General features: G+C 42.1%; 1 protein-coding gene across 2 annotated transcripts in view; it reads left to right on the top strand.

The window, feature by feature from the left end:
• LOC142495389 (lateral signaling target protein 2 homolog) overlaps positions 1 to 17,214 on the top strand; it is a 42,393-nt gene that overhangs the window by 12,025 nt on the left and 13,154 nt on the right. For both annotated transcript variants that reach the window (XM_075600837.1, XM_075600838.1), the window contains exons 2-6: positions 12,221 to 12,361; positions 14,314 to 14,451; positions 14,529 to 14,731; positions 16,278 to 16,367; positions 16,455 to 16,544. In XM_075600837.1, the coding sequence (XP_075456952.1) occupies positions 12,221 to 12,361; positions 14,314 to 14,451; positions 14,529 to 14,731; positions 16,278 to 16,367; positions 16,455 to 16,544 (662 nt within the window). The remainder of the gene's footprint in view (positions 1 to 12,220; positions 12,362 to 14,313; positions 14,452 to 14,528; positions 14,732 to 16,277; positions 16,368 to 16,454; positions 16,545 to 17,214) is intronic.

The raw sequence follows: 17,214 nt of genomic DNA, 5'->3' as shown, positions 1-17,214 counted from the left end.
ACTCTTTTTGGGACCAATACAGCAAGCTGCACCCTTTAAAGCAAATTATGAGGACGTTTCTCTGATAGCAAATATATGAAAAAGACCTGATGGCAATTTAAATGTAAGCATGGAGCACTATAACTAAAATAGTATTATAAAGTAACAATATAACAGACACTCTTTGCACGTAATTCTGCAGAGTTTAACTGACATTTTGATCCCTGGCCTATATATATCGCCTCTTAAAATGGTTTGTGTTTGTGAAATTGCTTTGATCACTACTTTGGAATATGGGCTGCATTCTTCATTAGATTTAAGTTTGAGCTTCTAATAAGCAACTAACAAAATATTGTGTGTATTCCAAAGTATTTGGGAAAAACTAATGTCTTGGGTTATAGAGCAGACCTTAAAGTGTTTGACACTACGCTACAGCAACTTCACCCCCTTTGCTGCCTCAACCAAAAAGTTCTTGTGGTGCAAAGTGACCAAATATATATCACTGAAAACACATAATACTGTCACTCCATATATAGAATTCCTCAGGTGTGTTGACTTCTGGTTAACCTCATATGAAGAAAAGAACACAAATGCAGAGGGTATAGTATAGTGTATTAACATTTACTCATGATGACAAACGACACGGGGGTGGGGGAGGAAACAAACTCGCACTCTCCCCGCTGGTGTATAAGCAAGAAGTGACTTCAACCCTTCTCCCGAAATGACTGCTCCCAAATCAGCTGCTGGGCATGTAGAGACACATGCAAACTCCGGTCTCCTCCGTCAGTGCCTCTCACCCACGCTCGGAGTCCTCTGTCCGTTTCATCACGTCACAGCCTTCCCAGCCAATACGGATAGTATAGGGTTAATGCGGTGGCCTCAGAGAGTCAAAAAGCCCAACATGTTTCGTCCAAAGACTTCGTCTGCGGTCATCAAAAAATGTTTGACACTACGCTACAGCAACTTCACCAACTTTGCTGCCTCGCATGAAAAAAAAATCTCTCAATTTACAACTTTCCTCTCTGTAAGTGACACTGTAAGAATAAACTAACTTTTGTCTGCTGAACAACAATCTTCTGAAGTATTGGAATCTTTCCGAACAAGAAATAATAAGTGGAGTTGTTATTTAACCACTCCGATTTTAGCTCTTTCCTCTCTATTTTTTTAATATTATTATTTCTTAATCAGGACTTTGCTTCTTTGTATGGTAGGCCCTGCAAAGAGAAAAAGATACAAGGCAAAATGCAATAAGTTTAAACATTACAATTTAAAAAATTTTTTTTTTATTGTATAAAGATATTTTGAGTCGATTTTAGCATCTTGTGTGTTTAGTGGGGGGTTTGGGGAGTGCTCATATGAGGGTTTAGAAGACCATTCTAAATGAATGTATCAAATTCTGTGACTAACTCGGCATTCTTTTTCCTTTGGTCAAGTTCTGTCGGCAAACATTTTCTGACTAGCGATCTGCATGAAATATCTGAATCTTGATGAACAAGTTCCTCACATTTGAGAGTAAATATTTTGAGCTTAGTGCAGGTTTAGTTTAGCCTGGAAATCCAAAACCAGTTGAGAACTGAGCCTAAGGCCTTCGCTTCTAAGTGGAAGCGTGGGAGACCGTTTTGGTGTTTAGGGAACCCTTCGGTACCTCCAAAGCCACAGCTGGTTAAAATGTAGGTACGTAGTGCTGACACATGCTGAAGCTCACTGCGACGCATGACACACACACAATGCGATGTACACCTGACAGTTTCAACACCCAGCCCTAAAGCCGTGTATCTGACGCACAGAGGGATTCCTACCATGGCCCGTCCTGTCTTTTTGTTTAACCTTTCATTCACCCCTTCGCTGCCAGAGGAATTCGCAATGTACTGGTGAGTAATGCGTTGCAGGCTCCACTGGCAACAAGAGCTTAACCAATAAAGAGAAGATTATTTTTTGTGTGTATACTTATTTTCGTCTTATCAGCAGTTTGGGTTTCTGTTTGTGTTTTGACTTGCCTGGGAGGTTTTAACCCCGTCATGCCAAAGGGAACTGTACCTGTATGTTGTAATGTTATAGGCTTATCTGGCAGCAAAGGTGTTCATATGGCTGTCTACAGTGTTTATATTCCTGGGATTGTGTCTAGCAGTCAATTAGAATTAATAATAACTAGGCCTTCAATTTCACTGGTCGCCTAATCAACAGCTGGCGCTATTGCACCGAAACTCTCATTGGCTTGATCGCCGCTATCAAGCTTGTGAATAAGCCTCATAAACTCCGATAATGTCTCACTCATTGAAGGCTTTTTCTCTTTACTTTCAATACAGAACCAAAATGTCCCAACCAGGAACTCCAAATGTCACTGATTTGCATCCACAGACATTGTCCTGTCTCCTCCCTTTCCTGCAGCATCTCATGCTGCGTTGCCAGTATTTAAAGCACAGACCTAAAAGCAACAACGTCAAAAATAAAAGTTACAAGCGTCTGACTGGAAGCAATATTTTTAATTATTTTTAAAAGTACACAACGGATCGTCACAAAAGTCGCATTTAATAGCCGTCCATGGCAACAAAGTAAAACACTGAGTTTTTTATTCTTTTGGAAACCTTCAAAAGGAACATTAGTATGAACATTTTGTATTTTTCTCTACGAGTATGAGGACTGAACCTATAGAGAACTCCCGGAAGCAACCACTTTGTGTCACCCAGAGTCCCAAAAAACACAAAGGCAGCCACACAAAGTATAAAATAATTATTAAACGACAGAGCAAATAGTCTGTGCTGTTACACCCAAGGTTTCAATAAGTCTATTTTGTTGCGGTTTCTAGTTTGAAAAACCCTATGTTAGATCCAAAGAAAAGCAACAAATACCTTGATGTAAAAAATGGAGTCGCTGAATACAATCATAGCAGCAGTGGAACAAGGAGAGTGGATGGATCTGTGCAAGTGTTTTAGAATTCCTGGGTTTTCACCGGCTAGTAAATGCATATAAAAATGATCTTGTGCCATCACAGAAGCTGAGGTTTTTAAGAGGGGTGTTCGACATGATAGGACGGTTCATGACCCTTCCTCTGAACCAAAGAAAAAGCCTAAGGTGATGAGATTTGTGAGATTCGGCAAGTGGTAGAAGACTTTACAATGTATGAACCTATTGGTTATTTTTTTCCTCAAATGGGGGAGATGGCACATTAGGTTATTCCAGATAGTTAATCCATCAGTAGAACAAGTGAAGAGAGAATCCTTAACCGCTAATCTGGCTTTTGGAACACGTAAAAGATTCACTTCTATGATGGGAACAGGAAAAAATTTAAAGCTAGGCTGGTCTTTGTGCGACCAAGACTGAATGTTGCTCACTAGCGACGCAAGTGGCACCGTCTGGGCTGCCCAAGTCAGTTCGGAAATGGTCTGTACTGTGCCAAGAGATACCAAACAATTATCTTGGAAAGCAGTAATGCAGGTGATCTACTGACAACTGCAACCTACATCAGAAAGCAAGGAGGAACCAGAAGTCTGACACGGAGAGACGTATCCCCAATTTTCAATTGGGCTAAACAAAAATTGGAAGCCTTTACAGCAATAGATATTTGTGGAAAATCCAATGTGGAGGCAGACTTCCTGAGTCTGAGGACAGAAACTCCAGGGGAATGGCCTCTGGGGACCACGTTTTCACCCAAATTGTTCAAAAGTGGGAATTACCCCAAATTGATGGCTTTGGCCTAAAACAGAAAAGTAAGGAGGCTCTCCTCAACACGTTTTCGCCCAGAAGCTTGTGTGGATGCCGTCTCGTTCAAATGGCTGTTTCATCTATCTTACGTGTTCTCACCAATACCCTTAATACCAAAGGAACTCGGGAAAATAAGACAAGACAAAGCAGAAGTGGTGGCTAGAATTCCTTTTGGCCCTGCTGAATGTGGTTCCTTCAGCTTATCAGCATGCTAGAGGACCAGCCATGGCAGTTGCCAGTGTCTCCAGATCTCCTACCACAAGGTCCAATCCAACATCCAAAAATTCCTTACCGTACTTTTCTTTTCCCGGAATAAGTTCATGGTGATTATGTATGGGTAGCTCCACCCATCAGTGAGTAGGACAGAAACAAGCTCATACAGGTGTGCTATAAAAGGCTCCTCTCACCTGTTGTCAGTCTTCCCTTAGCTAAACCTCTCTTGCCATCTCCTATTAATAGGGATGGGGACAATATCACCATGAAATTATTCCAGGGAAAGAAACTTACGTAAGGAATAAATGTTTTTATTTTTTCCGTTCAGCGTTCATGGCTGTGATACATATGGAAAGGTATGTGGGTGTGTAGCACACCAAAACAATGCAAATAAATGCAAAGAAAATGCGATACTTGCGCACAATGTCGGAGCTCCTGGTTTAGGGATGGCCAATCTGCAGCAATCCAAGTATACAGCAACAAGAGAGATGATCCAGGGCTCCACGGGCTTTTCAGCAAAATAATTTATTCATGATACACAACATCTGGATCATCTCTCTTGTTGCTGTGATACATATGGGACATACCCAAGCAGTTAAGTTGAGGGTCAGAAAAAGTAACAAGATACTCAGAATATAAGGGGAAAAAAACATTAGAGCTGCCCGTATTCTTTTTGTGCCAATTTAATTGTCACCACTTATAACACCCTGCGACAAAAGCTTGCGTCAGCCAAGGACTGGATGTCAAGTGTATGGTGCTTTATAAATATGTAAAGTGATGACCACACTGCTGCTTTACATAATTCTGCGGGAGATGCTTGTGCTCTGAGAGTCCATGATGTAGACATTGCTCTACTTGAGTGAGCTTTTAACCCTTCAGGACCTTGTCTCCCTTTTATTTTTAATGCACCTCTTTGCTCCTTGAGTGTCATGAAATGTAAATATTGTCTGCCCTTGGCATATAACAACTCCAGGTGGCATCCTGTGGCAAGAAGTTGAAGGACCCACCTGTCGTTTGTTGCCTGAGTGCCCGCAGTCCAGAATCCCGCCAGTCTTCCTCCTACTGGTAACTGTTGTCTTGCCTTATTTCAGAAGGCACTTCTTCTTGACACTCCTCTACTCCTGGAGCTCCGAAAAAGATTATTCTGACCTCTCTAAGTACAGTCTTGAGCGAGGTCTTCCTTGTCGATATGATCAGGCTGGTATCCTGAGTAATAGGGATGTCTGAATCTCCTCTCCTGTGTAAGGAAATAACTTTCCTCCTTACACCTTTGAAATAATATTGTCTAATTTTTTTATATTTTTTACCAAACACGAATTCCCCTTCAAAAGGTAACATGCATAAGTTATTCTTTTACGTCTGCATCCGTTATCCATGGCCTTAACCATAGTGCTTTCCTTGGAGCTACTTAAAGAGCAGTGGACCTTGATGTAAGTCGAACAGCGTTGAATCATGCCTCTGCCCCATAATCTGCGGCTAGTTTTCTCTGCCAGCGCTTTCAGGATTGTTGTTCTCTTAACCCCTTTTTCAGTGCATCTTCGATATTTGCATCCCAGACTCTCATAGCTATGGATACAGAAGACATGGCCAGCGCTGGTTTATAGGGTGCTCCTGCTATCACGAATGCTTTCCTTAAGACATTCTCTAATCTTCTGTTCATTACGTCCTTACATAAAATTGCGTCATCGACCAGAAGCGGCATTCTCCTCACTATCCTGATAATCGCCGCATCAACTGTTTTTTTGTAGTTTTCCAAGTCTTCGCATGTTCCTCTGAAAAGGGGTACATTGTACAAAATTTCTGGACAAAACCATCTTTTTGTCCGGCCCTATCCAATCTAATTCAATCATAGCCTTAAGTACTTTAAGGAGAGGGAATACTCTCTTTCTTTAATGTCTCTGGTCTATTTCTTTGTGCATCTTCTACTTGACCTTCCATTTCCAATGCCTCTCGTACCACTTTGATACAGAGTTAGTGTCACCACTGATTAAACAGAGCATCCTCTTCTGATCAGGAGCCTAGGCGTTCTCCCAAAGACAATATCAGAATATCTGATTCCTCAGATGAGGACCCTCTTCTGTCTTTGTCGGTCCCTTGCTTGATTGTGACACGACCGTCTCCACAGTCTGCGTCACTCCTTCATCCATTGAAGAAAATAATTCATCTGATCCGGAGCCTGCACTGCTGCAGCTTTAAGGCAGTCCTCCAATAATGTCTTCTAAAGCCTTCTAAAGCTTGTCGCATGCGGCATAGATCTTCTTCTGTTTCTTTATACTTTTCTTTATGTGCTGCTATGCCTCAACAGACAACTTTGAAGTTCCCTCCTCCGGCAGTCCTACAGAGGTACTGTATACATAAAACAAACACGTGATTAAGGTCCATGAATCTTCTACTCTCTCTTTTGAAGAAAACTTGAGCTAGTACTCACCCAGAAAGTTGTGGCAACGACGCCTTGGCTGTATTGCTCTTCATAGCTTGCTGAAAAGGGAGATCCAGTGCACAACGGATTTGCTCAATAGAAACATTTATTGCGCCACAGCTTGGATAACGCGCTAGGTGACGGTGGGAAACACGTCAGTTTGTCTCCAGTTCCTGTATGGGCATTATGCTACAATAACATTTAATTTTTTTTCTTAACATTTGATCCTAGAATTCAGTTCTCTAATTTTTGCAGTGCTTCACTTCTCCTTTTTTGCTTCTTTACAGGTAGTTCTTAAAGCTGCAGACCAAGCAATATCCTCTGTTTTTTTTTTTTTTAAATCAGTACTGTACTAAGAACAACGCTACAAATGTTTTTAATTTGTTTTAAAAAAATGCTACAAATGTGTTCTCATAGAACAGAACTGAATTATTTAAAAAAAAACACACACACATTGAGTATATTGCTTGGTCTGCAGCTTTAACAACTATAGGACTACCTGTAATGGAGGTGGGGCTGCTTATTGAGTAACTTAGTGAGTTTAAAAAAATAAAAATTGTCCCAGATCAGCTGGAAGGTGGGACTTAACCTGTTAGTGCTACTGTAAGGGGTGGACTACCTAGGAAAAGAAAATTAAGATGAAAATAACAATTTTCTCATTTTAGAAGCTTAAAAAAAAAAAAAGTGACATGTATATAAATAGGTTAATTATTACAGAGGAAAAATCCAAATGTCATTTTCTGTACATCTAACAAATCATCATAACTACTAGCTCTTTAAAAAAAATCAGATTGTTAAAATTATTTTTTAGTTTTATAAATGACCCCGTTGTAATGGAAACATTTGATATCTGTTTATAAAAGATTTAACTAAACCGGTTTAAAACAGTTTTCAGCTTCATTTTCAAAACCTCTCGGAGAACCAAAACTAAACGTTTTTATCACCAGTTCAAGGATAGCAAGCTTGTGGACCGTGAATTATGTGCAATGTTTGCTTTAAGAAAACCAATGTTTTGTTAATTTTCAACACGTCAACCTTGTATTAAGGATTATATCATCTGTGACAGCTCTAATTCATTTGTTGCCATTTTCAGGAGTATTACAGTATGTTGGGGCACACTAAGAATATATGAACATTTAAGGAAGATCAATATTTTTTTAATCTAAACTGCAAACTGCTTTTTTTTTGCGCGCAGATAAAATGTCATTGTATTTGTTTGGTGCACAGAAATGGACGGCACTATGCATACCAATGTTAATGGTATATATGTACTAAAAACAATGTTTGTATCAAAATCGTCCAAACTTCATTTGGCGTAAATTCTAAAAAGACTTCATAGTATTGATGCAGAATGAAGTTGCCACGTATCAACCTAATTTGTCGTAGCATGTAATTGTTTTTTGGCGCCGGATGATCTTTTTTGTCTTTGCATGTATATGATTTGATTAATTATTTATTCCTGGCAGCCTTCTTCATGTGTATAAGGGTAGAGGGTATTACTATTAGTGTGTAGGTCACACTTAAATATTTTATTTCAGCATTAGCGCTACAAGCACAATCCTTTTTTCACACTGACCTAGCATGATTATAAATGTTACAAAATGTATTTAGACAGTGTGGCTGTTGTACACTAATAATTTATTTTTATTTGCCATTACTAGTTATAAGTACAAAATACAGAATATTCTGCTTCAATTGTATTAATCTGTGTGTTTTTTAGTTAAATAATAATTCCACTTGTAGTCAGGTCCCCCCTTGGTCCCCCTTACCTCTGACGCAGATGGTTGTGGAGGCGCGCCAGTGCAGGGAACATTGCGGTGGGGGCTGCGGCTGATAGATGGGGTGACCGGGCGGCAGACGGAGGGACAGGGCACCACCATCTTGGATGGTCGCGCAAACGCAATCCGTGCAGCGCAGAGGAGCCCCGACGTCCCAGCGGCCATTAGGAAGCTCGCACATGCGCAGAGGCTTCTCAGTAGTGGTGGCCATTTTAGGAAGTACTTAAACTTTTTTTTATTTTTTTTTATTCACAGAAAACAATAATTTTGCATACAAAATTGGATTTATATAAATATATTAAATTATAAGAATGTTATATATATATACATTATTTGACAAACCTATACATTTGCTCGCCCCGGGCGAGTGGATTTAACCCCCGGGCGAGTAAATATTGGCCCAAGCAGCACACGTTTGGTACTAGGTGAAGGGTAGATTTTTTGGTGATTTGTCAACCACTGTATATATATATATATTTTTAATTTTGCCATTATGGAAAATAGCTGAAGCACTCAAATGCAGGTATATCTCAAAATGATAATAAGCCAGACCACTGTACCAGGGTACTAACAATTGATATAGTACCTATTGTGTCATATAATGGGTACTATCCTCCTGAAGACAGGTGGTGTGTGGTGCAACCCACTCACCATCAGTCTCATTGGCAGGTTCCCCTGAAAAATATACAAGTACTCACATCCTGGTAGGGCAGACAGGCAGGCTGTGCAGCTACTCGATGCAATACAGGGAAAAAGGAGACCAAAAAGCGCACCAGCACAAACGGAGCAGGAAGAACCCTTCCAACGCGTTTCGAACGTCACAGCGTTCTTTTTCAAGGATAAAACAAAATGTGATAACATCCATTATATACCCTCTTACCTGTGGGCCGTTTCCAATTTTTGGCGCGAAACGGCCCACAGGTAAGAGGGTATATAATGGATGTTATCTCATTGTGTTTTATCCTTGAAAAAGAACGCTGTGACGTTCGAAACGCGTTGGATGGGTCTTTTGTCACATTAAAGTGCCCTTTTAATCATTTTTTGTCCTGGGTTCTTCCTGCTCCGTTTGTGCTGGTGCGCTTTTTGGTCTCCTTTTTCCCTAATTTTGCCATTAGCAGCTTTTGGGATCCGAACATGTGTAATTGTATTAATATTATGTTTTTCTTTTAATTGGATGCCCTTTATGTTTTTAAATGTGTGCTTTTACATTTTGTGTAGTGATAATGATAAAGATAAAAAATTAATGGATATTCAGATAGAAAGAAAAAAAAACGTGTCAAGGTGACTTTGTTAGGGATCTGGAATGGCTGGAACAAGTCACGTAGGATGTGAGGTGACGCAAGGGAAAACGCAGATATGCTCATATGATGCATATCTTATGGAGCTCCTATTTACTCATGATATAATTGAATATACTTATTTTTAAAATCTATTTTATTTTTATTTTTTTTCTGCTGCGCTTTTTTCATTTTGAGATCCAAACATACATTGCTCAAGAAAAATAGAGTGATCAATAGAGGTTGCATTTAATATAATGATGACCAAGTACAGGACAAGCACTCCTAAACCATAGCCAGGACAGGTTTTGGGAATAACCATGTAGCAAGCACACGCATGTGCATGGCCTGGCTAGTGTTCCCTGGTCACCAGCATTTGAGATGCCAAGGCTGCGCTTATAGTGCCCGGCGACGCGACGTCGCACCAAAACAAATACATTGAATCTGTTGCATGCGCTTATAGTAAGCGCAACGGCGACGTAGCGACCAAAAATGTTGAAGTCGGCAGAATGTGATTTTGGGAGAGACAGTCGCCACATTTGACTGTCTCTACACCAATCACAGAGCGCCTACTGCACTGTGCCCTCCCCCTTCGTGACGTCACTGGCCTTGTCACCAGAGACGTCGCTCAAAGTTGAAGTGCAATGGCGACGGGTGACATAATCGATCGCGTCGCCGTCACTATAAACGCGGCCTAAGACCGTGAGTCACCTCTTTGAGTGTGCTGTTCACCTACTTTGACATTCGCTTAACATATGAGATATCTTGAATATAAATTGAAGATACAGCTATTGAATAACTCTACTTGTCGGCGCTAGGAGCAGCTGCTACGTTTCCACTCTGCTTAACACACTCCGTTAAAGGAAGTATGCAGTGGGGTGAAAATTGACTTAACATATTAAGGAAACATCCAAAATCAACACAGAATAAATCTCCTTAGATTCCATCACACATTTCAAGGGCTCGATCATTGGAGCTTCAGAATAGCTGAGGTTACAGATTACCACCTACTGTAGGATGCAACCTCTTCTCCAGCATATGTGGTCTAGTTACAGAGCCCCGTATGGGGACGTGTCCCGCCTTAATAAAGGTTATGTTCAAACGAAGCGATGGACCACTGGCTAAGAAATTGATTTTATGTTTAAATTTGCTTGGCTTCCTTCATCCAACTACTATGCTTGGGTGTCTTCCATAAACGCAGATAAGCTTAATCCTTCTGATTCAGGATTGGATTAGTGGGTTCCAATTAAGCCTTCCTGCGTGTCTTACCTTACTGATTGCTTTTTATGGGGGGAGGGGGGTTTGGAAATTGACCCATGCCACATAACTGCAACACGCCTTACCCCATTTCTACAGGAGTACACTTTAGTTATACTGTCAATGCAGGGCTGAGGCACTTCAAAGCAATTAAGTACCTCTCATGGAGACACATAGAAAGCAAAAGGATCAGCTTGCCAATTAAAGCTGAAGTTTTTGTTTGTGTGTGTTTGTGTACACACACCATTGAACTGGTATTAAATTACCTATAACCCGCGGATTATTTATTATATCAGTCATCGCTCTTAAGCTTCTGTAATTAGCTGAAGGTTAGGACCTTCAATACGAGCAAAAGACGGGCAGTGAGCTCTCTCCAGCTCTCTCATACGGGCAGAAATGGCTACGATCGGTGCAGCTGGTTTTAAGTAGACACTGGGCATAACTAGGTACAATACCTGCTAGCTACTGTAGCTCTAATTGGATGGCGTGCAACTTGTACAGTCCATCTGGCATAGCAATAAGGTTTAAACAGCAAGTTATGTTGGCATAGTCTTCTGGGCATCCTGATTTGGGACACTTCCTTGTGTTTTTTGTTTTTGCCTTTTGTATCTGGCTTTTGAAAACCTGCAGATTTTAACTTCTTACTTTTGTGAGACATCACAAACACGTCCTGGAGATTTCACCTGTTCCCTTTTTTGTTAGTTTTGTATCCTTATAATTAATTACAAATGTCTAATATTTTCTACCCTCTGCTCATTTGTGTGGTTGCGGTTTTGATCATTAGCAAATGCTCTAACTCGCATTGGCCAAAAAGCTTATTTATACTTCCTAGTTCTCATCCTTCTCTCTCACTCCCCAGGGTTGTCAGAAAATGTAAAACATATATGTTTTAAACGAAACAATGTAATTATCATTGCACAGCCGTTTACTACAATTTGGTAACTAAATTGCTTTAGAAATGTAGATGGAGTTTTCTGCCTTCACTGGCAGTACTGGGTATGGGACGGAAGTGAATACGCGAGTCTTATACAAGACATGCATACATGTACAAGGGTCAAACTCTAATAGCATTTTCTGCTTCTGCCTTTCAAATGTCCTGTGACTAGGACAGCTGCGCCTCTGCCACACTTTGCTATGACACTGTTGGCTAAAGGTAAAACATGCAGTTAAGTAAAGATTGACTCAACAGCTTTGTCAGACATCCAGAGGCAATTTAGAATAGGGGAATCTGGGGTTACAGTAGGGACAAACTCCACTGGGTTGATGGTCCATGTAGTTGGGCTGATTTAGGTTGTGTACTTGTGTAATAAAATGCATCTCCATAAACCCCTTTGCTGTCCGAGGGGCCTGTAACATACTCCTACTTAACCAAAGCATAAAGGTTTGTCATCCTGGAACATTGTGTATGACTTCTTATTAAGAGAGACTTCTTTAAAATTCAGGTTGCCATAAGTCACTTGTGTGTGGCTTAATTCTGATATTGAAATTGACCTGAATGCCATCACTTCTTGTATCTTCTGATCACACTGTGCAATGTAACTGGAGGTTTGTGTGTTGACCACTTCTTATGCTGAACCTTTTCCCGGTCTCCACAGAAGTCCGACCCCCGGCTGCTGTCTCAGTTCTTTTACGTGGACGAGGAGGTGACTGGTATTGTAAATGAGTTGCACTGCATGGACCTGCGGAAGGACCCCCAGAATTATCTGCTGCTGCTCACCCAGCTGCACAACAGCCAGGTAGGTATTCATGTGGCATTGCATATAGATAGGACTTTACACACCTGGTATGTGGCATGATGTACACAGCGGTCTATGCACATACACAGTCATCTGTGCTGCACATACAGGGGCTCTATACACACACTCAAACATTAAGGTATTCAATACGCTCTCATTTTCTCTCCCAAATCTACCATGTTACAAATAAGTGACACTTTGAGAATCTGGCCTGGTTAGATATTAAAGGGGCAATCCGAGATAGCGGCAAAAACAGTCTATTTTAAAAACCGATTTATCAATGTCATTCGCTTCCTCGGAAAGATTTAACCCTCTAATGTACAATGTTCCATTTTTTGTTTCTTGTGTCAAAATAAGCCAGTTTTTTTTCCTTGGTTGTTTAATTTCAGTTGTTATCTTTTAATAACTGTACTCTTTGTCCCCCCTATGCCAGTACAAACCATTTAAACCCTGCCCAGTTGGGGGGTAGGGTAAACCTTTAAACCAATCCAGATTCCATCAGCCACTCCTCTTCCTCACAGTAATTACTAGTGGAAGGGCAGGTTCTCTCCTCACAGGCTTTGTTATTTTTCCGGTACATCTTGATACAGGGCTTTGGGTGTATGAGGGCTTCTGTCTTCCCTATTGCCAGGCAAAGGAGTAGTTTTCCCCAATATCCATTATTGCCATGATGAATTTGTTTGGCCAGTTGGAAGCAAGTGGATGTGGGTTTGCCTGTGATTCTAGCCATTGTGCCCCCTGAATTTGTAGTATTCAGCAGCAAGCTATGCACTCCTGTTTACCTGAAGAGCATTTCACTGCTGTTTGATCCTAACACACTAGAGTGTAAGGGCCACGGACATGTAAACAGGCAGCTCTGATACCACCTAGTATTCCAAAGGCATGGTGTGCCTTCTTTGATGTTAATGCTCTATTGAGGTCCTTTGGGAAGGGTTCTTATGCCATTGAACTTGGTGCATGATATGCATGGCTTCTTTGTTATGGGGTGTGGCAGTTTTCAAGATCATGGGGAGGGCAGGACAATATGAAAACCTAAAGGACAGATAATAGTGCAATATGTCTGTGACAATGTGTGGACTGTGTTTGTGAATCCACAGGGATATACTCTCATTCCCAGTTCTTTTTAGTATAGTGCGTCTGTGCGTCTGTGCGTCTGTGCGTCTGTGCGTCTATCATTGTCAGTCTTGGACTGGGGTAACTTTAGTAAAAAAATAAAAATCGAAAGGTAGAGGACCCAATAGTGCAGATTTAACTTTGAGAAGGGAGTGATTTAATTTCCAATATAATTAAGGCAATGCATTGTTTGTTTGAATATAAACAGCTAGGTTTTGTTAGTTTTGAAGGACAGTGAGGGTCTGCAGGTACCCACAGACGTTGGTTACCTGGATAGCCCAGCCTCAAAGGCACTGATATACATTCCTTACATATCAGACGCAAGGGTGATGGAAAGGACACTATTTCTTACCATTACAGATGAACATTATTTAAGATAACGTTCGTTACAATTGTTAGTACGATCATGTATAAACCAGTGTAATGCGAATGTACCCAATAACACGAATATAAAAATGTTCTGATATTTGTCACAACCGTATTCTCTCTCTTAATTACACTGTGTTTGTCAGATTCCTATTAGTGCAAAAATGTAGTTACCATGAATCCGTTAGCTACTGGGAGGGAATTATTATATATCTGATACTCCCTGATTACATTGGAAATTAAATCATTCCCTTCTCAAAGTTATCAAATAAGACTTGTTGTTGGTGTTCATGCTTCGCAGACACCTACTGGCTGACCCCATGTCTGACCCCCTATCTGTATGTTCTCTTATTTAAAAAGGGCCTGTCTCTCTTTCTGTGATTTAAATTGAATGCAGCAGTTCCTTGCCTCTAAGGCAATGTAATTATCTGAGCTACATCTGTGACATGTGCAATTTGCCTTTCTCTGTGCAGGAGCGCTTGCTGGGTTTCATAGAGAGGATGTTGGAGCAATGTGTACCCACGGGGAGGCAGCGCAGAGATTACCAGCTCAAATTCCCAGACGAGATTGTGAATGAAAATATGACCACTCACTTGCTGTTTGCAGCAGAGGTATGCCCGGGGTTTGGCGTAAAAGGGGTTGTGAAGGGGGTGTTTCTATTTGTTTCATCTTCTACACTCTCCTCCAGCTGCTGGTAGCCGGCACATACGTTGAGGTGGAGGAGGCAGATGGAGTGATGCTCCGTCCCCTGGCACAAGAGCTCCTCAGCAGCCTGGAGGATCTGCGGCATCTCTTACGAGAACAGAGCCTAGAGGACCCTGGGATGTACCCAGAATCCATCCAGAAGGCCCTGCTCCAGTACGACAACCTGTGTGCAGAGTTTGAGTTGAGGTGTGTACTCAATCATGCTCCACACTCTGTGTAGTCATGGCTCCCAACAAATGTGGGCCGGGGGCAAATTTGAAGAACGGGCCCCCCCCCCTCCCGCTCTTTGTTCGCCTACAGTTATACTTTGGTTTACTTTTCCCCGCCATGTCTCTATCTCTCCCCCCCCCTTCTCATGTCTTTCTCCTTCTCCCCTTAGTGTCTTTGTCCCAGCATGTCTTTCTCCCCCTAATATCTTTCTTTTCTCTCCCTCCCCCAGCAGGTATTTCTGTACTCTCCTCCCCCAGCATCTTTCTCGTTTCTCTTCACCCCCCCCCCCCCCCCGCATGTCTTCCTGCTCTCTGCTCTCCCCCCCACACGTCTCTCTTCTCCCTCCCCTCATCCAGCTTGAGGGGAGGGATCTGCCCCATCTCTTTCCTGGCACATGCTTTCTTTCTATTCCTTAACACTCCCTCATACTTTTTTGTTTGTTTTTTGTTTTCCTTTTTATGGATTTCTCTTCTTTTTCTTAGTTCCCCCCCCCCCTTTCTTTCTAGATCTGTTCTTCACCTTTCATGCCCGTTTCTCCCCTGATCTACCCCTTCCCTCTCGCCTCTCTGCTGCATGCTCCAGCCCTGCACTGCTCTCCTCCCGGAGGCTCCGCCCCCTCAGTGCTCCGCAGAGGAAGGGACCTCCCCCTGTGCCTGCAGCTCAATGACTTGCGGGAAGGGGACTACCGGGCCCGTGACAGCATGGTGCCTGCTCCCATCTCCTGTGTGCGTACGGCTCCCATTCTCCCTTCTAACTGTGTGCTGTGGCTGCTTATAAAGAGTGCTTTGACAATGAAATTGTGGGGTATTGTGAAATTGGTTAATGGTGAAGTGTGTACCTTAATGTATTCATTGTGTGTGCAGAGGGCCCTGAATGTGCAGCACATCTTTACTTTGTGGCGATACCTCTTTCTATGTAGTACCACATACCAATTGTGGAGACTTCCTTGTATATGCAGTACTACATACTGTGTGCACAGAGTTCCCTCTACTTGCAATGCCACTGTGTGTGTGTCAGGGTTGCCACCACTTTGACTTTGACCCGAAGACTACGGGTTTCGGTCACGTATCTCTGGGCTACGGGTTTATATATGAAATCTCGGGGGACGGGGCCTGGGCTCTTACCTTCTCCGGCAGTGGCATGATCTGGCGCCATCTCCCCATACATGGTCCCGTCCACATGGCTCCACGGCATGAAACGGTGTCCCGTTGTCATGGCAATGTGGATTCACAACGTTACGTCCCACTGACATGGTGCCGCGACATCGCGTTGACGGGACCATGCAGGAGGCGATGCTGGGAGATAGCGCCGCAAGAGAAGGTCAGAGTTAAATATATAAATATGAAATGCATTAAAAAAAGATTGAATTGGAAAAAACCTCTGGGTTAGCCTTCAATGAAAGTGGCAACCCGTGTGTGTGTGTTTTTCATATAGTGCAGGATCTCTGCCCTGATTGAGGCTGAGAAGTGTCAATAGGGAAGGGCCTATGCAGTCAGCCTTGTGTAACTTTAACCTCTCGCAGGTACGTATCACTTGTGGTCTCCGTGAAGACCCCCGAGGAGATCTACAAGCAGCAGGAAGTAGTGGTGCTTTTCTGTGAGACCGTTTCCAGGTGAGCTCTTGCTGACCCTTGACGCTGCATAGCACAGCCTTTTTTATGACCTGCCGCCAGTCACCATGCCTCATCTCTTTATATCAGGGCTCTACAGCGGGGGTACTTGAACCAGGAAATGATTGATGGCTGTGAACCTGAGCTGATGATTTCTATCCCACGCCTGGCGATTATTAGGTGAATGAGGAATGAAAAAAAAACACAAGATCAACAAACATGCACATTCACTAAAATACAACATTTAATAGTTCTTAACCCTTTCTTATTGCTTATCATGCTGCATAAAAGCCTGCACATCTTTAACTTTTCCTAAATGTTTTCATTTACAGTAGGATTTTAGTTACCATCATTTGTCCAAAAGGTGGTAAGCTTGCCCATCATGCCAAGGTAACCCCAGATTGGGCAAGTCCAGTTCCACCGTCTAATTTAATTCATTTTTACTATGTCCACTGAGCTGGATTCCTCCTGCTTCTCAGGCTTTCAGGAGGAAGGAACTTTGACTTACAAACTTACACGTATATTATGCCTTGCCATTAGTAGATTGCCTGGGAGTAAAGGGTGGGAAGCTTTAACCATTATGAGGTCGTCACCATCCTTCCAAAAATACAAATCCAGTTCAATGTGTTAACGGAGAAGCCAGGGCCACGGTGGAGGAAACCTTTGCATGTTGCATGTCTGTACATAAAGTGGGGCTTCCCTGGTCTGCCCAATGCTAAAAAAAATTCTCACAACAATTGTACACGGAAGAGCGCTCTTGTGATCAAACACACACTTAAGAGGCACTATTTAGCTCACAACAAGAACAATTGTAAGCAACATAGCAATGCGATTTACTTCCTTAAACAAA

The sequence above is a fragment of the Ascaphus truei genome, chromosome 5 (assembly GCF_040206685.1).
Source record: "Ascaphus truei isolate aAscTru1 chromosome 5, aAscTru1.hap1, whole genome shotgun sequence".
In the NCBI taxonomy this organism is placed as follows: domain Eukaryota; kingdom Metazoa; phylum Chordata; class Amphibia; order Anura; family Ascaphidae; genus Ascaphus; species Ascaphus truei.
This window is presented reverse-complemented; position numbering and strand designations above follow the sequence as displayed.